Consider the following 21,959-nt stretch of genomic DNA (forward strand, 5'->3'; position numbering starts at 1 on the left):
TCCCCCAACCTCCTCCCTCTCTTCCCCTACCCTCCTCCCTCTCTTCCCCCAACCTTCTCCCTCTCTTCCCCTACCCTCCTCCCTCTCTTCCCCTACCCTCCTCCCTCTCTTCCCCTACCCTCTTCCCTCTCTTCCCCTACCCTCCTCCCTCTCTTCCCCCAACCTCCTCCCTCTCTTCCCCTACCCTCCTCCCTCTCTTCCCCTACCCTCCTCCCTCTCTTCCCCTACCCTCCTCCCTCTCTTCCCCTACCCTCCTCCCTCTCTTCCCCCAACCTTCTCCCTCTCTTCCCCTACCCTCCTCCCTCTCTTCCCCTACCCTCCTCCCTCTCTTCCCCTACCCTCCTCCCTCTCTTCCCCTACCCTCCTCCCTCTCTTCCCCTACCCTCTTCCCTCTCTTCCCCTACCCTCCTCCCTCTCTTCCCCCAACCTTCTCCCTCTCTTCCCCTACCCTCCTCCCTCTCTTCCCCTACCCTCCTCCCTCTCTTCCCCTACCCTCCTCCCTCTCTTCCCCTACCCTCCTCCCTCTCTTCCCCTACCCTCCTCCCTCTCTTCCCCAACCTTCTCCCTCTCTTCCCCTACCCTCCTCCCTCTCTTCCCCTACCCTCCTCCCTCTCTTCCCCTACCCTCCTCCCTCTCTTCCCCCAACCTTCTCCCTCTCTTCCCCTACCCTCCTCCCTCTCTTCCCCTACCCTCCTCCCTCTCTTCCCCTACCCTCCTCCCTCTCTTCCCCCAACCTTCTCCCTCTCTTCCCCTACCCTCCTCCCTCTCTTCCCCCAACCTTCTCCCTCTCTTCCCCTGTCCTTCTCCCTCTCTTCCCCTATCCTTCTCCCTCTCTACCTCTATTCCCCCACCTGTCCTTCCTCCCGTTCACTAACCCTAACCCACCCTCCTCACTCCCTTTCACTAACCCTAACCCACCCTCCTCCCTCCCTTTCACTAACCCTAACCCACCCTCCTCACTCCCTTTCACTAACCCTAACCCACCCTCCTCCCTCCCTTTCACTAACCCTAACCCACCCTCCTCACTCCCTTTCACTAACCCTAACCCACCCTCCTCCCTCCCTTTCACTAACCCTAACCCACCCTCCTCCCTCCCTTTCACTAACCCTAACCCACCCTCCTCCCTCCCTTTCACTAACCCACCCTCCTCCCCCTCTCTCTTTCCACCCTCTCCTTCCCTAACCTAGTGTAATGTTAGCGAATGGTCGCGGCTAACACAAAACAAATGTGAACAAACTACTTCCCTTGTTGAACCTACCTCTGGTTAGAGCATTAACTTGAGTTAATATGGACATTTACAACACATTTAGAACTAGTCCCTAGTTACACAACAGAAGCATCAACAATAACACTCAGAACCCCCCTGTCATCAATAATACAGATGTGACATCATCAGCAGCTGGATGGAAGATGCTAACTCTGCCCCTCCCTCTCTCTTCTCCTGCCTCTCTCCCTCTCTCCACATCTCTCCTCCTCTCCCTCTTCCTCAGAGACGAAAGGAAAGAACGCCTGGCATAAGGCTGTGATCATCATCACAGCGCTTGGTATCATAGCGATAGTTGCCCTGGTGACAACAGCAGTGTTGCAGAACAAGCCTCTCCTACAGAAGTACAAGGTACCATATGTGGTTGTTATGGCAACGAGGTACAATAAATGTTTGCGATAGCTTTTTCAGATTCTGTGGCTGGGATGTAAAAATCCATAATATTGTAGACTATATTATGCATTGGTTGATGCTCAATGTTGAATTTAAATCTCCCTACCATCATATCTAAGCCAATATGACACCATGTTTATGAAAAGGTACACCCCACATTCCTCACTTCTCGTCATGAGCTGTACGTCCGTTACCAAGAAGCACATCCCGGATATCTTAACAGGGCCGTTGACAATTGAGTTTTCAGAGTATTTTCTGCGCCGCTCAAATTCTAGACATCGGATTAAAACGAGACTGTAGCATAAAGCCATAAATACTATAGCCAACCATAAATACTATAGCCATCCATAAATACTATAGCCAACCATAAATACTATAGCCAACCATAAATACTATAGCCATCCATAAATACTATAGCCAACCATAAATACTATAGCCATCCATAAATACTATAGCCATCCATAAATACTATAGCCATCCATAAATACTATAGCCAACCATAAATACTATAGCCAACCATAAATACTATAGCCAACCATAAATACTATAGCCATCCATAAATACTATAGCCATCCATAAATACTATAGCCATACCATAAATACTATAGCCAACCATAAATACTATAGCCATCCATAAATACTATAGCCATACCATAAATACTATAGCCATACCATAAATACTATAGCCAACCATAAATACTATAGCCATCCATAAATACTATAGCCAACCATAAATACTATAGCCAACCATAAATACTATAGCCATCCATAAATACTATAGCCAACCATAAATACTATAGCCATCCATAAATACTATAGCCATACCATAAATACTATAGCCATACCATAAATACTATAGCCATCCATAAATACTATAGCCATCCATAAATACTATAGCCAAACATAAATACTATAGCCAACCATAAATACTATAGCCATCCATAAATACTATAGCCAACCATAAATACTATAGCCAACCATAAATACTATAGCCATCCATAAATACTATAGCCATCCATAAATACTATAGCCAACCATAAATACTATAGCCATCCATAAATACTATAGCCAACCATAAATACTATAGCCAACCATAAATACTATAGCCAACCATAAATACTATAGCCATCCATAAATACTATAGCCATCCATAAATACTATAGCCAGCCATAAATACTATAGCCAACCATAAATACTATAGCCAACCATAAATACTATAGCCAACCATAAATACTATAGCCAACCATAAATACTATAGCCAACCATAAATACTAAAGCCATACCATAAATACTATAGCCATACCATAAATACTATAGCCATACCATAAATACTATAGCCAACCATAAATACTATAGCCAACCATAAATACTAAAGCCATACCATAAATACTATAGCCATACCATAAATACTATAGCCATACCATAAATACTATAGCCAACCATAAATACTATAGCCATCCATAAATACTATAGCCATCCATAAAGTGACTATTGGATTTAAAACATGTCTGATGGTGGACCTCCCGAGTGGTGCAGCGGTCTAAGGCACTGCATCACTACAGCCCCGGGTTCGATCCCATGCTCACAACTGGCCATGACCGGGAGACCCATGAGGCGGCGCACAATTGGCCCAGTGTCGTCTCGGTTAGGGGAGGGTTTGGCCGGCCGGGAGTTCCCTGTCCCATTGTGCTCTAGCGACTCCTTGTGGTGGGCCAGGTGCCTGCAAGCTGACCGCAGTTACCAGTTGGACGGTGTTTCCTCTGACACATTGGTGCGGCTGACTTCTGGGTTAAGCAGCGTGTCAAGAAGCAGTGCAGGAGTTTCGCATGGCTCTCGACCTTTGTCTCTCCCAAGTCTGTAGGGGAGTTGCATGGATGGGACAAGACTGGTACCAGTTGTGGAGAGAAAAAAAAGTAAGTTTGTAGGTGCAACACGTTTTATTAAATATATAATTCATCGCTCTCACGTGCTCATTTCTGTCCATTAAGAACCAACAATGTTTATGTAACATTTTTGACAACACTTAAGAAAGAGCTGCAGTTAGTTTCAGAGTGGGTGGCAAGGAATAAGTTAGTCCTAAATATTTATAAAACTAAAAGCATTGTATTTGGGACAAATCATTCACTAAACCCTAAACCTCAAACAAATCTTGTAATAAATAATGTGGAAAATGAGGTTGAGGAGACTAAACTGCTTGGAGTAACCCTGGATTATAAACTGTCATGGTCAAAACATATTGATACAACAGTAGCAAGGATGGGGAGAAGTCTGTCTTTAAATATACACAGAGAGCTAACATTAATAATATGCATGTCAATCTCTCCTGGTTCAAAGTGGAGGAGAGATTCACTTCATCACTAGTTGTACAGGTATTGACATGTTGAATCCAATCCTTTGTAAAGGACACCAGCAGTATGATCTCAGAACAGCTCTCCTCCTAAAGGACACCAGCAGTAAGGTCTCAGAACAGCTCCCCTCCTAAAGGACACCAGCAGTATGGTCTCAGAACAGCTCCCCTCCTAAAGGACACCAGCAGTATGATCTCAGAACAGCTCCCCTCCTAAAGGACACCAGCAGTATGATCTCAGAACAGCTCCCCTCCTAAAGGACACCAGCAGTATGATCTCAGAACAGCTCCCCTCCTTTGTAAAGGACACCAGCAGTATGATCTCAGAACAGCTCCCCTCCTAAAGGACACCAGCAGTATGATCTCAGAACAGCTCCCCTCCTAAAGGACACCAGCAGTATGATCTCAGAACAGCTCCCCTCCTTAAGGACACCAGCAGTATGATCTCAGTACAGCTCCCCTCCTAAAGGACACCAGCAGTATGATCTCAGAACAGCTCCCCTCCTTTGTAAAGGACACCAGCAGTATGATCTCAGAACAGCTCTCCTCCTAAAGGACACCAGCAGTATGATCTCAGAACAGCTCCCCTCCTAAAGGACACCAGCAGTATGGTCTCAGAACAGCTCCCCTCCTAAAGGACACCATCAGTATGGTCTCAGAACAGCTCCCCTCCTAAAGGACACCAGCAGTATGATCTCAGAACAGCTCCCCTCCTAAAGGACACCAGCAGTATGATCTCAGAACAGCTCCCCTCCTAAAGGACACCAGCAGTATGATCTCAGAACAGCTTCCCTCCTAAAGGACACCAGCAGAATGATCTCAGAACAGCTCCCCTCCTAAAGGACACCAGCAGAATGATCTCAGAACAGCTCCCCTCCTAAAGGACACCAGCAGTATGATCTCAGAACAGCTCCCCTCCTAAAGGACACCAGCAGTATGATCTCAGAACAGCTCCCCTCCTAAAGGACACCAGCAGTATGGTCTCAGAACAGCTCCCCTCCTAAAGGACACCAGCAGTATGATCTCAGAACAGCTCTCCTCCTAAAGGACACCAGCAGTATGATCTCAGAACAGCTCCCCTCCTAAAGGACACCAGCAGTATGGGCTCAGAACAGCTCCCCTCCTAAAGGACACCAGCAGTATGATCTCAGAACAGCTCCCCTCCTAAAGGACACCAGCAGTATGATCTCAGAACAGCTCTCCTCCTAAAGGACACCAGCAGTATGATCTCAGAACAGCTCCCCTCCTAAAGGACACCAGCAGTATGATCTCAGAACAGCTCCCCTCCTAAAGGACACCAGCAGTATGATCTCAGAACAGCTCCCCTCCTAAAGGACACCAGCAGTATGATCTCAGAACAGCTCCCCTCCTAAAGGACACCAGCAGTATGATCTCAGAACAGCTCCCCTCCTAAAGGACACCAGCAGTATGGTCTCAGAACAGCTCCCCTCCTAAAGGACACCAGCAGTATGATCTCAGAACAGCTCCCCTCCTTTGTAAAGGACACCAGCAGTATGATCTCAGAACAGCTCCCCTCCTAAGGACACCAGCAGTATGATCTCAGAACAGCTCCCCTCCTAAAGGACACCAGCAGTATGATCTCAGAACAGCTCCCCTCCTAAAGGACACCAGCAGTATGATCTCAGAACAGCTCCCCTCCTAAAGGACACCAGCAGTATGGCCTCAGAACAGCTCCCCTCCTAAAGGACACCAGCAGTATGGTCTCAGAACAGCTCCCCTCCTAAAGGACACCAGCAGTATGATCTCAGAACAGCTCCCCTCCTAAAGGACACCAGCAGTATGATCTCAGAACAGCTCCCCTCCTAAAGGACACCAGCAGTATGATCTCAGAACAGCTCCCCTCCTAAAGGACACCAGCAGTATGATCTCAGAACAGCTCCCCTCCTAAAGGACACCAGCAGTATGATCTCAGAACAGCTCCCCTCCTAAAGGACACCAGCAGTATGATCTCAGAACAGCTCCCCTCTTAAAGGACACAAGCAGTATGATCTCAGAACAGCTCCCCTCCTAAAGGACACCAGCAGTATGATCTCAGAACAGCTCCCCTCCTAAAGGACACCAGCAGTATGATCTCAGAACAGGTCCCCTCCTAAAGGACACCAGCAGTATGGTCTCAGAACAGCTCCCCTCCTAAAGGACACCAGCAGTATGGTCTCAGAACAGCTCCCCTCCTAAAGGACACCAGCAGTATGATCTCAGAACAGCTCCCCTCCTAAAGGACACCAGCAGTATGATCTCAGAACAGCTCCCCTCCTAAAGGACACCAGCAGTATGATCTCAGAACAGCTCCCCTCCTAAAGGACACCAGCAGTATGATCTCAGAACAGCTCCCCTCCTAAAGGACACCAGCAGTATGATCTCAGAACAGCTCCCCTCCTAAAGGACACCAGCAGTATGGTCTCAGAACAGCTCCCCTCCTTTGTAAAGGACACCAGCAGTATGATCTCAGAACAGCTCCCCTCCTAAAGGACACCAGCAGTATGATCTCAGAACAGCTCCCCTCCTAAAGGACACCAGCAGTATGATCTCAGAACAGCTCCCCTCCTAAAGGACACCAGCAGTATGATCTCAGAACAGCTCCCCTCCTTTGTAAAGGACACCAGCAGTATGATCTCAGAACAGCTCCCCTCCTAAAGGACACCAGCAGTATGGTCTCAGAACAGCTCTCCTCCTAAAGGACACCAGCAGTATGGTCTCAGAACAGCTCCCCTCCTAAAGGACACCAGCAGTATGATCTCAGAACAGCTCCCCTCCTAAAGGACACCAGCAGTATGGTCTCAGAACAGCTCTCCTCCTAAAGGACACCAGCAGTATGATCTCAGAACAGCTCCCCTCCTAAAGGACACCAGCAGTATGATCTCAGAACAGCTCCCCTCCTTTGTAAAGGACACCAGCAGTATGATCTCAGAACAGCTCCCCTCCTAAAGGACACCAGCAGTATGGTCTCAGAACAGCTCCCCTCCTAAAGGACACCAGCAGTATGATCTCAGAACAGCTCCCCTCCTAAAGGACACCAGCAGTATGATCTCAGAACAGCTCCCCTCCTAAAGGACACCAGCAGTATGGTCTCAGAACAGCTCCCCTCCTAAAGGACACCACTAGCATGATCTCTATTATTGAATCTCTTGATCCACTCCCTGATAACACGTTTGTTATTTTTGATGTTGAGTCGTTACACACATATTCCACACGAGGGCGGTATTGAAGCTATGGGGCATTCTCTTCTGCAACGTGACCCTAATAAACTACCTTCCAGTGCATCAGGCATTATAACATTGGCTGAAATAGTACTTACACACAACTATTTCATTTTTCTAAATGATTTCTTTATTCTGACGAAGGGTATTGCTATGTAATCCACATTTGAATGTGGGTTACATGGAACAGTCAATTCTCAATCCTCTCAAACATCTTTTCTTGCCAATCATCATTATTTGGAAATGGTACGTTGATGATATTGTGTTCTATGGCGGAGTGATGCAGAATCAGCTTCCTTGATCTTCTGATCTTGTGTGAAGATAATGTTCTACACACTGATCTTTACAGGAAACCTACTGAACAGTTTGAGGGCTGACAGTTGTCACCCGCTTCCCTTGAAAAACAGTTTGCCCTACCAGCCAATTCTGTCCAATCAAAAGAATTAGCAAAAAACTGAAATATCTCGTCACACGCTCCAAATACAACAGGTGTAGACCTTACTTACAATCCCTTAACCTTCAATGCAGTTAAAAAAATACATTAAAAAAATACCTAAAAAGAATAAGAAATAAAATAAACAAATAATTTAGAGCATTAGTAAAATAACAATAGCGAGGCTATATACAGGGGGTACCAGCACAGAGTCAATGTGGAGGCTATATACAGGGGGTACCGGTACAGAGTCAATGTGGAGGCTATATACAGGGTGTACCGGTACAGAGTCAATGTGGAGGCTATATACAGGGGGTACCGGTACAGAGTCAATGTGGAGACTATATACAGGGGGTACCGGTACAGAGTCAATGTGGAGGCTATATACAGGGGGTACCGGTACAGAGTCAATGTGGAGGCTATATACAGGGGGTACAGAGTCAATGTGGAGGCTATATACAGGGGGTACCGTACAGAGTCAATGTGGAGGCTATATACAGGGGGTACCGGTACAGAGTCAATGTGGAGGCTATATACAGGGGGTACCGGTACAGAGTCAATGTGGAGACTATATACAGGGGGTACCGGTACAGAGTCAATGTGGAGGCTATATACAGGGGGTACCGGTACAGAGTCAATGTGGAGACTATATACAGGGGGTACCGGTTAGTTGAGGTAATTGAAGTAATATGTACATGTTGGTTAGAGTTATTAAGGTGACTATGTATAGATAATAACAGAGAGTAGCAGCAGCTTGGGGGCGGAGGGGGCAAATAGTCTGGGTAGCCATTTGATTAGATGGTCAGGAGTCTTATGGCTTGGTGGTAGAAGCTGTTAGAAGCCTCTTGGACCTAGACTTGGAAAATAATCGTTCACAAACATTGGCACATTCTAAGATCCGATGACAGTATGGGTAAGGTGTTTTCTAAGATCCGATGACAGTATGGGTAAGGTGTTTTCTAAGATCCGATGACAGTATGGGTAAGGTGTTTTCTAAGATCCGACGACAGTATGGGTAAGGTGTTTTCTAAGATCCGATGACAGTATGGGTAAGGTGTTTTCTAAGATCCGATGACAGTATGGGTAAGGTGTTTTCTAAGATCCGATGACAGTATGGGTAAGGTGTTTTCTAAGATCCGATGACAGTATGGGTAAGGTGTTTTCTAAGATCCGATGACAGTATGGGTAATGTGTTTTCTAAGATCCGATGACAGTATGGGTAAGGTGTTTTCTAAGATCCGATGACAGTATGGGTAAGGTGTTTTCTAAGATCCGATGACAGTATCGGTAATGTGTTTTCGGACCGTCCCTTGGATGTATTCTCACGGGGCAGAAATCTCAGAGATCAATTGGTTGAGTCTGATTTACCACCCCAAGATATCCCTGCACAACGTCTATTTACACCCCTACTGGATGGAAACTACAAGGGTAATGGCTGTGCTCAATGCAATGGCACTTATAAATGTAGATCCTTCAAACACCCCCAAACAGGGAAACAGATCCCAATCACAGGTGTTATCACAGTGCTCCACTAAGGCAGTTATTTATCTTATAACTTGTCCTTGTGGTAAAAAGGATGTGGGTAAAACAAAGCACAAATTAAAAGTACGTATCTCAGAGCATCGTAGAACCATTAGGTGCAAAAACACGACTTACCCAGTTGCGGCCCACTTTTTGGAAGCGAACCACTAGATTTTAACCCTACGTTATATCGGCATCGAACACGTCACCCTCCCTAGGAGAGGGGGTGACCTCGACAATTTATTGTTAAAACGAGAGGAACCTTAATCTTTCAATTTAAGGACCTTTCTCCCTTCGGTCTCAACGTAGACTTTGATCTGAAGCCATTTTTGTGATTATTGTGATTTTGCTAATCTTTGTAAATATTTGTAGGCCTATGTAGCCAAATTGTATCTATGATCGTATGCTATCCATTTATGTTTTTGTATGTTATTCTTATGTCTGAGAATTAACCAATGATATCAGGCCACATCCGGCCATGAATACAGACACCTGTGTGTGTCCTTTGACACTGTATAAACTAGTGACTCCACAGTGTTTGTCATTATGATTACAGACACCTGTGTGTGTCCTTTGACACTGTATAAACTAGTGACTCCACAGTGTTTGTCATTACAGGGTTTTAAGTTATTAAATGATTTCATCTGAGCTCCTAGCAGCTTTCCTTTCTCAATCAGCTAATGGGGATCCAGAATAAATACAAATGTCATGGCTAAAGATGTGTGCTACGGGTTGGTAGTCATTTAGACAGGTTACATTCTTAGGTACAGGGACTATGGTGGTTTGCTTGAAACATGTAGGTATTACAGACTGGGTCAGAGAGGTTGAAAATGTCTCTCTCTCCATCTCTCAGTATGGGATCGTCCTGGATGCTGGCTCCTCACATACAGCAGTGTATATCTACGAGTGGCCGGCAGAGAAGGATAACGACACTGGAAGAGTGCAGCAGACACACGCCTGCAAAGTCGAAGGTAGACACACACACACACACACTATGAAAACCTAGCTGGGACCGAGAGACTGAAAAACAGCTTCTATCTCAAGGCCATCAGACTGTTAAACAGCCATCACTAACAGAGTGGCTGCTGCCAACGTACTGGCTCAAATCTCTGGCCACTTTAATCAATCTAATAAATGGATTTAATAAAGGTATCACTAGTCACTTAAATAACGCCACTTTAGTTATGTTTACATATCCTACATTACTCATCTCATATGTATATACTGTATTCTATACCATCTACTGCATCTTGCCTATGGCACATGGCTATCGCTCATCCATATATTTATATGTACATATTCTTATTCATCCCTTTACACTTGTGTGTATTAGGTAGTAGTTGTGGAATTGTTAGATTACTCGTCGGTTATTACTGCACTGTCGGAACTAGAAGCACAAGCATTTCGCTACGCTCGCATTAACATCTGCTAACCATGTGTATGTGACCACTAAAATGTGATTTGTTATCTAGTTAAAATGTGTGTGTGTGTGTGTGTTTGGTGTCCAGGTGCTGGTATCTCGAGCTACTCTGTGTTTCCAGGGCAGGCAGGGGCGTCTCTGAAGAGCTGTATGAAGGAAGCAGAGCGCCTCATCCCCCTAAGCAGGCACCACGAGACTCCCCTCTACCTGGGGGCCACCGCCGGAATGAGGCTGCTCAGGTACCTCTGACCCCTGGACGTAAAATGTTGTTTCGTAGGATAGCCGGAAGTATTATCCGTCGGATGATTGGTTGAGCCTTCTTGGGTGCGTGACCACTCTGAGCCCTTAACAAAACACCAAATCCATCAGACAATTTCTCTCGTCTCAGATCTGAAAGAATTCCACCAGATAGTACAGTCACAAAGTCAAAATTGGCTATATTGTAAAAATGTGTGAAAATTCTAATTAGCTATTTGGTCTTAATTTAAGGTCAGGGTTAGGGATAAGTTTAGCAATCTGGTTATGGTTAGGGTTAAGATTAGGTTTAGGTTTAAAAATGCACAACATCATGTGAAATGTATTGTCAATCAGTGTTGCTTCCTAAGTGGACAGTTTGATTTCACAGAAGTGTGATTGACTTGGAGTTACATTGTGTTGTTCATGTGTTCCCTTTATTTTTTTGAGCAGTGTATATCAAGCAATAGACAGTTTGTGGAAAAGGTAAAAATAACAGACAGTGAAACTACTCTGAACAAAAATATTAGTAAAATATGTAAAGTGTTGGTCCAATGTTTCATGAGCTGAAATAAAAGATCCCTGAAATTTTCCATACGCACTAAAAGCTTATTTCTCTCAAGTTGTGTGCACAAATTTGTTTACATGCCTGTTATTGAGCATTTATCTTTTATCAAGATAATCCATCCACCTGACAGGTGGCATATCAAGAAGCTGATTCAACAGCATGATCATTACACAGGTGCACCTTGTGCTGGGGACAATGGAAGGCCACTCTAAAATGTTCGGTTTTGTGACACAACACAAAACCACAGATGTCTCAAGTTTTGAGGGAGCCTGCAATTGGCATGCTGAATGCAGGAATGTCCACCATAGCTGTTGCCAGAGAATTTAATTTTCACTTCCCTAGCATAAGCCACCTCCATCCTTTTCAGAGAATTTGGCAGTACGTCCAACTGGCCTCACAACCGCAGACCACGTCGTTTGGGCGAGCGGTTTGCTGATGTCAACGTTGTGAACAGAGTGCCCCATGGTGGCAGTGGGGTTATGGTATTGGGCAGGCATAAGGTACAGACAGTGAACACAGTTACATTTTATCCATAGCAATTTGAATGCACAGAGATACCGTGCCGAGATCCTGAGGCCCTTCATCCGCCGCCATCACCTCATGTTTCAGCATGATAATGTATGGCCCCATATCACAAGGATCTGAACACAATTCCTAGAAGCTGAAAATGAGTTTTTCCACGGCCTGTATACTCTCCAGACATATCCCCCATTGAGCATGTTTGGGATGCTCTGGATCAACGTGTACGACAGCGTGTTCCAGTTCTAACCAATATCCAGCGACTTCGCACCGCCATTGAAGAGGAGTGGGACAACATTCAACAGGCCACAATCAACAGCCTGATCAACTCTATGTGAAGGAGATGTGTCGCGCTGCATGAGGCAAATCGTGGTCACACCAGATACTGATTGGTTTCCGATCCACGTCCCTACCATTTTAAGGTATCTGTGACCAACAGATGCATATCTTCATTCCCAGTTGTTAAGTCCATAGACTTAAATTGACTGATTTCCTTATATGAACTGTAACTCAGTAACATGTTGAAATCGTTGCATGTTACGTTTATATTTTTGTTCAGTTTAAAATAGCTTGTGAGGCTTTCATTTATTTGTGGCGGCAGCGTAGCTTCGTGGTTAGAGCTTTGGACTAGTAACCGAAAGGTTGCAAGATCAAATCCCTGAGCTGACAAGGTATAAATCTGTAGTTCTGCCCCTGAACAAGGCAGTTAACCCACTGTTCCTACGCCGTCATTGAAAATAAGAATTTGTTCTTAACTGACTTCCCTAGTTAAATAAAGGTAAACATTTCCCAATGAATAAAGCTGAAGCTGGGTTTCCCAAGTTGTTTGGCGCTAACTGCTCATGCTGACCAGCAAGCTAACCAGACGGCTCTGCAGCCAGCTAACCAGACGGCTCTGCAGCCTATCAGTGTTATTAGGTAACAGCCAGCTAACCAGACGGGTCTGCAGCCAGCTAACCAGACGGCTCTGCAGCCAGCTAACCAGACGGCTCTGCAGCCAGCTAACCAGACGGCTCTGCAGCCAGCTAACCAGACGGCTCTGCAGCCTATCAGTGTTATTAGGTAGCAGCAAGCTAACCAGACGGCTCTGCAGCCTATCAGTGTTTTAGGTAACAGCAAGCTAACCAGACAGCTCTGCAGCCAGCTAACCAGACGGCTCTGCAGCCAGCTAACCAGACGGCTCTGCAGCCTATCAGTGTTATTAGGTAGCAGCAAGCTAACCAGACGGCTCTGCAGCCTATCAGTGTTTTAGGTAACAGCAAGCTAACCAGACGGCTCTGCAGCCAGCTAACCAGACGGCTCTGCAGCCTATCAGTGTTATTAGGTAACAGCAAGCTAACCAGACGGCTCTGCAGCCTATCAGTGTTATTAGGTAGCAGCAAGCTAACCAGACGGCTCTGCAGCCTATCAGTGTTATTAGGTAGCAGCAAGCTAACCAGACGGCTCTGCAGCAAGCTAACCAGACGGCTCTGCAGCAAGCTAACCAGACGGCTCTGCAGCAAGCTAACCAGACGGCTCTGCAGCCTATCAGTGTTATTAGGTAACAGCAAGCTAAACAGACGGCTCTGCAGCCTATCAGTGTTATTAGGTAACAGCAAGCTAACCAGACGGCTCTGCAGCAAGCTAACCAGACGGCTCTGCAGCCTATCAGTGTTATTAGGTAACAGCAAGCTAACCAGACGGCTCTGCAGCAAGCTAACCAGACGGCTCTGCAGCAAGCTAACCAGACGGCTCTGCAGCAAGCTAACCAGACGGCTCTGCAGCCTATCAGTGTTATTAGGTAACAGCAAGCTAACCAGACGGCTCTGCAGCCTATCAGTGTTATTAGGTAGCAGCAAGCTAACCAGACGGCTCTGCAGCCTATCAGTGTTATTAGGTAACAGCAAGCTAACCAGACGGCTCTGCAGCAAGCTAACCAGACGGCTCTGCAGCCTATCAGTGTTATTAGGTAACAGCAAGCTAACCAGACGGCTCTGCAGCAAGCTAACCAGACGGCTCTGCAGCCTATCAGTGTTATTAGGTAACAGCAAGCTAACCAGACGTCTCTGCAGTGTTATTGGGTATTTCATTAGGATCCACATTAGCTGTTGCAAAAGCAGCAGATGCTCATCCTGGGGTCCACATGCCCAAGAAGGCTCAACCAATTCTTATTTTTTTATTTCACCTTTATTTAACCAGGTAGACCAGATGAGAACAAGTTCTCAATTACAACTGCGACCTGGCCAAGATAAAGCAAAGCAGTTCGACACAAACAACAACACAGTTATACATGGTATAAACAAACATACAGTCAATAATACAGTAGAAAAAGTGTATTTACAGTGTGTTCAAATGAGGTGAGATAAGGGAGGTAAGGCAATAAATAGGCCATGGTGGCGAAATAATTACAATATAGCAATTGAACACTGGAATGGTAGATGTGCAGAAGATGAATGTGCAAGTAGAGATACTGGGGTGCAAAGGAGCAAGATAAATAAATAAATACAGTATGGGGATGAGGTAGTTGGATGGGCTAATTACAGATGGGCTATGTACAGGTGCAATGATCTGTGAGCTGCTCTGACAGCTGATGCTTAAAGCTAGAGAGGGAGATATGAGTCTCCAGCTTCAGTGATTTTTGCAGTTCATTCCAGTCATTGGCAGCATTAGACATTAACCAGGAATTTCTGAAAACGCTGGACACTAATGAGAAAGTTAATTTGACAACACTTTGACGTTTTTACAAAAACACTAGACACTAACCAGGAAGTTAATTAAAAACACTGGACACTAACCAGGAAGTTAACATGAAAACACTGGATGACAACAAGGAAGTTACTGGACACTAACCAGGAAGTTAATTAAAAACACTGGACACTAACTTGGATATTAATATTAAAACATTGGACACTAAGTAGAAAGTTGATATCAAAATACTAGACACTAACTAGGACATTATTATGAAAACATTGTACACTAACCAGGAAGTAAAAATGAAAACATAGGACTAACCAGGAAGTTATTATGAAAACACTGGACTAACCAAAAGGGGTGTGTGTGTGTGTGTGTGTGTTTAGGATGGAGAACCAGAGTGTGTCTGATCAGGTGCTTTGGTCGGTAGAGGAGGTGTTGCAGTCCTCTCCGTTCTCCTATCAGGGCGCTCGCATCATCACAGGCCAGGAGGAGGGAGCCTTCGGCTGGGTCACTGTTAACTACCTGAGTGACCGACTGAAACAGGTGAGAACCTTGGTGTTGAAACACTGCTCATCCATAATGTTTGCACCCCGGTGACGAATGCGGGATGTGGCTGGAAAACGTACCTCATTCCAGGCATGGGAGATGTAGCAGTACTCCAAATGATCCCCTTATCATATGGCTGGAAAACGTACCTCATTCCAGGCATGGGAGATGTAGCAGTACTCCGAATGATCCCCTTATCATATGGCTGGGAAACGTACCTCATTCCAGGCATGGAAGATGTAGCAGTACTCCGAATGATCCCCTTATCATATGGCTGGGAAACGTACCTCATTCCAGGCATGGGAGATGTAGCAGTACTCCACATGATCCCCTTATCATATGGCTGGGAAACGTACCTCATTCCAGGCATGGAAAATGTAACAGTACTCCAAATGATCCCCTTATCATATGGCTGGGAAACGTACCTCATTCCAGGCATGGGAGATGTAGCAGTACTCCACATGATCCCTTTATCCGAAATGAAAAAAACAAAATAAATGCTGCTAGTTTTAAATGAAATGGCTTTTTTCATCTTCATGACGAATATTAAAACAGCCCATGTAAATAATAAAATACTGTCAAGGAGGTGTGTAAACAAAACTCCTTAAACATGTGGCAAGATAAGAAGTTGGGGTATGGGGGAGACTAAACACTGATACCTACATATAAAACATTTTGGTTTACCCAAATAGGAACTGTTCACATTGGAATTTTCTTGGTCACAATCTTAAAAGGAATATGTAAGAATTGTTCCTACAAACAAAACTAAACTGCAACTTATTAAAATGACTGGTTTTCCATATTTCATCTGTGTTAACTGTGTTAGGGGCTGGCTAAGAACAAAGTTCATCTCAGAATGTTGCTTGTGGAAAAAGGGGTCTGAATACTTAACAAAATGCACTGTATCTTACCCGAGAAAAGCATTAGAGCGAATGAAACTGCCCCTCTGTCGCTGAAAGGCCAGCTATCTGATGCTCTCTGGTCATAAAGAGTATGACATTGTTACCGCCCGTAGCGTTGAATGAAAGGGAAGACGGCTTGGATTTGACGTCACCACTATCAGATCGCATTGAGAGCAGAAGTCATTGACAGAAACAACTTGAATTGTTGCATCTCGTTGTGTTGTTGTCCCGTGGTGGCTGGCTAGCTAGCTAGCTAAAATGGTCCCTTTCCTAAATTAGCCATGGATGGAGATAGGGATTTGGACTTGTGGTTTTACTTAGTTCTCTGTACTGGCCAATGATTATAACTGCGAATCTGATCCAACCATTAATTCATACATTGTTGTGCCCCTGGCCTGAGAGGATGTTCAATATGTAGCTAGATGTAGAAGGCTAATGTTAACTAGCTAACGCTGGCCATGAAAGGAAGTTAGGCGAACTAGCATTTTAGACAGGTAGCCTAGAACAACAACACATAAAACCATGTACTGTATGACAGAGTGATAGACTGTTTCGTCAACATGACAGAGAGGAGGATGGTGTTTCTCTACCAGTAGGGTGAGTCAACATGACAGAGAGGAGGATGGTGTTTCTCTACCAGTAGGGTGAGTCAACATGAGAGGAGGATGGTGTTTCTCTACCAGTAGGGTGAGTCAACATGACAGAGAGGAGGATGGTGTTTCTCTACCAGTAGGGTGAGTCAACATGAGAGGAGGATGGTGTTTCTCTACCAGTAGGGTGAGTCAACATGACAGAGAGGAGGATGGTGTTTCTCTACCAGTAGGGTGAGTCAACAGACAGAGAGGAGGATGGTGTTTCTCTACCAGTAGGGTGAGTCAACATGAGAGGAGGATGGTGTTTCTCTACCAGTAGGGTGAGTCAACATGACAGAGAGGAGGATGGTGTTTCTCTACCAGTAGGGTGAGTCAACATGAGAGGAGGATGGTGTTTCTCTACCAGTAGGGTGAGTCAACATGAGAGGAGGATGGTGTTTCTCTACCAGTAGGGTGAGTCAACATGACAGAGAGGAGGATGGTGTTTCTCTACCAGTAGGGTGAGTCAACATGAGAGGAGGATGGTGTTTCTCTACCAGTAGGGTGAGTCAACATGACAGAGAGGAGGATGGTGTTTCTCTACCAGTAGGGTGAGTCAACATGAGAGGAGGATGGTGTTTCTCTACCAGTAGGGTGAGTCAACATGACAGAGAGGAGGATGGTGTTTCTCTACCAGTAGGGTGAGTCAACATGAGAGGAGGATGGTGTTTCTCTACCAGTAGGGTGAGTCAACATGACAGAGAGGAGGATGGTGTTTCTCTACCAGTAGGGTGAGTCAACATGACAGAGAGGAGGATGGTGTTTCTCTACCAGTAGGGTGAGTCAACATGAGAGGAGGATGGTGTTTCTCTACCAGTAGGGTGAGTCAACATGACAGAGAGGATGGTGTTTCTCTACCAGTAGGGTGAGTCAACATGAGAGGAGGATGGTGTTTCTCTACCAGTAGGGTGAGTCAACATGAGAGGAGGATGGTGTTTCTCTACCAGTAGGGTGAGTCAACATGACAGAGAGGAGGATGGTGTTTCTCTACCAGTAGGGTGAGTCAACATGAGAGGAGGATGGTGTTTCTCTACCAGTAGGGTGAGTCAACATGACAGAGAGGAGGATGGTGTTTCTCTACCAGTAGGGTGAGTCAACATGACAGAGAGGAGGATGGTGTTTCTCTACCAGTAGGGTGAGTCAACATGAGAGGAGGATGGTGTTTCTCTACCAGTAGGGTGAGTCAACATGACAGAGAGGAGGATGGTGTTTCTCTACCAGTAGGGTGAGTCAACATGAGAGGAGGATGGTGTTTCTCTACCAGTAGGGTGAGTCAACATGAGAGGAGGATGGTGTTTCTCTACCAGTAGGGTGAGTCAACATGACAGAGAGGAGGATGGTGTTTCTCTACCAGTAGGGTGAGTCAACATGAGAGGAGGATGGTGTTTCTCTACCAGTAGGGTGAGTCAACATGAGAGGAGGATGGTGTTTCTCTACCAGTAGGGTGAGTCAACATGAGAGGAGGATGGTGTTTCTCTACCAGTAGGGTGAGTCAACATGACAGAGAGGAGGATGGTGTTTCTCTACCAGTAGGGTGAGTCAACATGACAGAGAGGAGGATGGTGTTTCTCTACCAGTAGGGTGAGTCAACATGAGAGGAGGATGGTGTTTCTCTACCAGTAGGGTGAGTCAACATGACAGAGAGGAGGATGGTGTTTCTCTACCAGTAGGGTGAGTCAACATGACAGAGAGGAGGATGGTGTTTCTCTACCAGTAGGGTGAGTCAACATGAGAGGAGGATGGTGTTTCTCTACCAGTAGGGTGAGTCAACATGAGAGGAGGATGGTGTTTCTCTACCAGTAGGGTGAGTCAACATGAGAGGAGGATGGTGTTTCTCTACCAGTAGGGTGAGTCAACATGACAGAGAGGAGGATGGTGTTTCTCTACCAGTAGGGTGAGTCAACATGAGAGGAGGATGGTGTTTCTCTACCAGTAGGGTGAGTCAACATGAGAGGAGGATGGTGTTTCTCTACCAGTAGGGTGAGTCAACATGACAGAGAGGAGGATGGTGTTTCTCTACCAGTAGGGTGAGTCAACATGACAGAGAGGAGGATGGTGTTTCTCTACCAGTAGGGTGAGTCAACATGAGAGGAGGATGGTGTTTCTCTACCAGTAGGGTGAGTCAACATGACAGAGAGGAGGATGGTGTTTCTCTACCAGTAGGGTGAGTCAACATGACAGAGAGGAGGATGGTGTTTCTCTACCAGTAGGGTGAGTCAACATGACAGAGAGGAGGATGGTGTTTCTCTACCAGTAGGGTGAGTCAACATGAGAGGAGGATGGTGTTTCTCTACCAGTAGGGTGAGTCAACATGAGAGGAGGATGGTGTTTCTCTACCAGTAGGGTGAGTCAACATGAGAGGAGGATGGTGTTTCTCTACCAGTAGGGTGAGTCAACATGAGAGGAGGATGGTGTTTCTCTACCAGTAGGGTGAGTCAACATGACAGAGAGGAGGATGGTGTTTCTCTACCAGTAGGGTGAGTCAACATGACAGAGAGGAGGATGGTGTTTCTCTACCAGTAGGGTGAGTCAACATGAGAGGAGGATGGTGTTTCTCTACCAGTAGGGTGAGTCAACATGAGAGGAGGATGGTGTTTCTCTACCAGTAGGGTGAGTCAACATGAGAGGAGGATGGTGTTTCTCTACCAGTAGGGTGAGTCAACATGACAGAGAGGAGGATGGTGTTTCTCTACCAGTAGGGTGAGTCAACATGAGAGGAGGATGGTGTTTCTCTACCAGTAGGGTGAGTCAACATGACAGAGAGGAGGATGGTGTTTCTCTACCAGTAGGGTGAGTCAACATGACAGAGAGGAGGATGGTGTTTCTCTACCAGTAGGGTGAGTCAACATGACAGAGAGGAGGATGGTGTTTCTCTACCAGTAGGGTGAGTCAACATGAGAGGAGGATGGTGTTTCTCTACCAGTAGGGTGAGTCAACATGAGAGGAGGATGGTGTTTCTCTACCAGTAGGGTGAGTCAACATGAGAGGAGGATGGTGTTTCTCTACCAGTAGGGTGAGTCAACATGACAGAGAGGAGGATGGTGTTTCTCTACCAGTAGGGTGAGTCAACATGAGAGGAGGATGGTGTTTCTCTACCAGTAGGGTGAGTCAACATGAGAGGAGGATGGTGTTTCTCTACCAGTAGGGTGAGTCAACATGAGAGGAGGATGGTGTTTCTCTACCAGTAGGGTGAGTCAACATGACAGAGAGGAGGATGGTGTTTCTCTACCAGTAGGGTGAGTCAACATGACAGAGAGGAGGATGGTGTTTCTCTACCAGTAGGGTGAGTCAACATGAGAGGAGGATGGTGTTTCTCTACCAGTAGGGTGAGTCAACATGACAGAGAGGAGGATGGTGTTTCTCTACCAGTAGGGTGAGTCAACATGACAGAGAGGAGGATGGTGTTTCTCTACCAGTAGGGTGAGTCAACATGAGAGGAGGATGGTGTTTCTCTACCAGTAGGGTGAGTCAACATGAGAGGAGGATGGTGTTTCTCTACCAGTAGGGTGAGTCAACATGAGAGGAGGATGGTGTTTCTCTACCAGTAGGGTGAGTCAACATGAGAGGAGGATGGTGTTTCTCTACCAGTAGGGTGAGTCAACATGCAGAGAGGAGGATGGTGTTTCTCTACCAGTAGGGTGAGTCAACATGAGAGGAGGATGGTGTTTCTCTACCAGTAGGGTGAGTCAACATGACAGAGAGGAGGATGGTGTTTCTCTACCAGTAGGGTGAGTCAACATGAGAGGAGGATGGTGTTTCTCTACCAGTAGGGTGAGTCAACATGAGAGGAGGATGGTGTTTCTCTACCAGTAGGGTGAGTCAACATGAGAGGAGGATGGTGTTTCTCTACCAGTAGGGTGAGTCAACATGAGAGGAGGATGGTGTTTCTCTACCAGTAGGGTGAGTCAACATGAGAGGAGGATGGTGTTTCTCTACCAGTAGGGTGAGTCAACATGAGAGGAGGATGGTGTTTCTCTACCAGTAGGGTGAGTCAACATGAGAGGAGGATGGTGTTTCTCTACCAGTAGGGTGAGTCAACATGAGAGGAGGATGGTGTTTCTCTACCAGTAGGGTGAGTCAACATGAGAGGAGGATGGTGTTTCTCTACCAGTAGGGTGAGTCAACATGAGAGGAGGATGGTGTTTCTCTACCAGTAGGGTGAGTCAACATGAGAGGAGGATGGTGTTTCTCTACCAGTAGGGTGAGTCAACATGACAGAGAGGAGGATGGTGTTTCTCTACCAGTAGGGTGAGTCAACATGAGAGGAGGATGGTGTTTCTCTACCAGTAGGGTGAGTCAACATGAGAGGAGGATGGTGTTTCTCTACCAGTAGGGTGAGTCAACATGAGAGGAGGATGGTGTTTCTCTACCAGTAGGGTGAGTCAACATGACAGAGAGGAGGATGGTGTTTCTCTACCAGTAGGGTGAGTCAACATGAGAGGAGGATGGTGTTTCTCTACCAGTAGGGTGAGTCAACATGAAGAGGAGGATGGTGTTTCTCTACCAGTAGGGTGAGTCAACATGAGAGGAGGATGGTGTTTCTCTACCAGTAGGGTGAGTCAACATGACAGAGAGGAGGATGGTGTTTCTCTACCAGTAGGGTGAGTCAACATGAGAGGAGGATGGTGTTTCTCTACCAGTAGGGTGAGTCAACATGACAGAGAGGAGGATGGTGTTTCTCTACCAGTAGGGTGAGTCAACATGAGAGGAGGATGGTGTTTCTCTACCAGTAGGGTGAGTCAACATGACAGAGAGGAGGATGGTGTTTCTCTACCAGTAGGGTGAGTCAACATGAGAGGAGGATGGTGTTTCTCTACCAGTAGGGTGAGTCAACATGAGAGGAGGATGGTGTTTCTCTACCAGTAGGGTGAGTCAACATGAGAGGAGGATGGTGTTTCTCTACCAGTAGGGTGAGTCAACATGACAGAGAGGAGGATGGTGTTTCTCTACCAGTAGGGTGAGTCAACATGACAGAGAGGAGGATGGTGTTTCTCTACCAGTAGGGTGAGTCAACATGACAGAGAGGAGGATGGTGTTTCTCTACCAGTAGGGTGAGTCAACATGAGAGGGAGGATGGTGTTTCTCTACCAGTAGGGTGAGTCAACATGACAGAGAGGAGGATGGTGTTTCTCTACCAGTAGGGTGAGTCAACATGAGAGAGGAGGATGGTGTTTCTCTACCAGTAGGGTGAGTCAACATGAGAGGAGGATGGTGTTTCTCTACCAGTAGGGTGAGTCAACATGAGAGGAGGATGGTGTTTCTCTACCAGTAGGGTGAGTCAACATGAAG

At 46.1% G+C, this 21,959-nt stretch overlaps 1 protein-coding gene across 1 annotated transcript in view; it reads left to right on the plus strand.

Annotated features, from left to right (window-relative positions):
- The window catches only part of LOC129863698 (ectonucleoside triphosphate diphosphohydrolase 1-like), a 74,183-nt gene extending 58,981 nt beyond the window's left edge, over positions 1-15,202 (plus strand). Inside the window, exons 2-5 of the mRNA XM_055935876.1 lie at positions 1,491-1,615; positions 10,030-10,147; positions 10,685-10,835; positions 14,974-15,202. Of these exons, the coding sequence (XP_055791851.1) occupies positions 1,491-1,615; positions 10,030-10,147; positions 10,685-10,835; positions 14,974-15,187 (608 nt within the window). The 3' untranslated portion in view covers positions 15,188-15,202. The remainder of the gene's footprint in view (positions 1-1,490; positions 1,616-10,029; positions 10,148-10,684; positions 10,836-14,973) is intronic.
- The last annotated feature ends 6,757 nt before the right edge of the window (positions 15,203-21,959 follow it).

Source organism: Salvelinus fontinalis, chromosome 1 (genome assembly GCF_029448725.1).
Source record: "Salvelinus fontinalis isolate EN_2023a chromosome 1, ASM2944872v1, whole genome shotgun sequence".
Classification (NCBI taxonomy): domain Eukaryota; kingdom Metazoa; phylum Chordata; class Actinopteri; order Salmoniformes; family Salmonidae; genus Salvelinus; species Salvelinus fontinalis.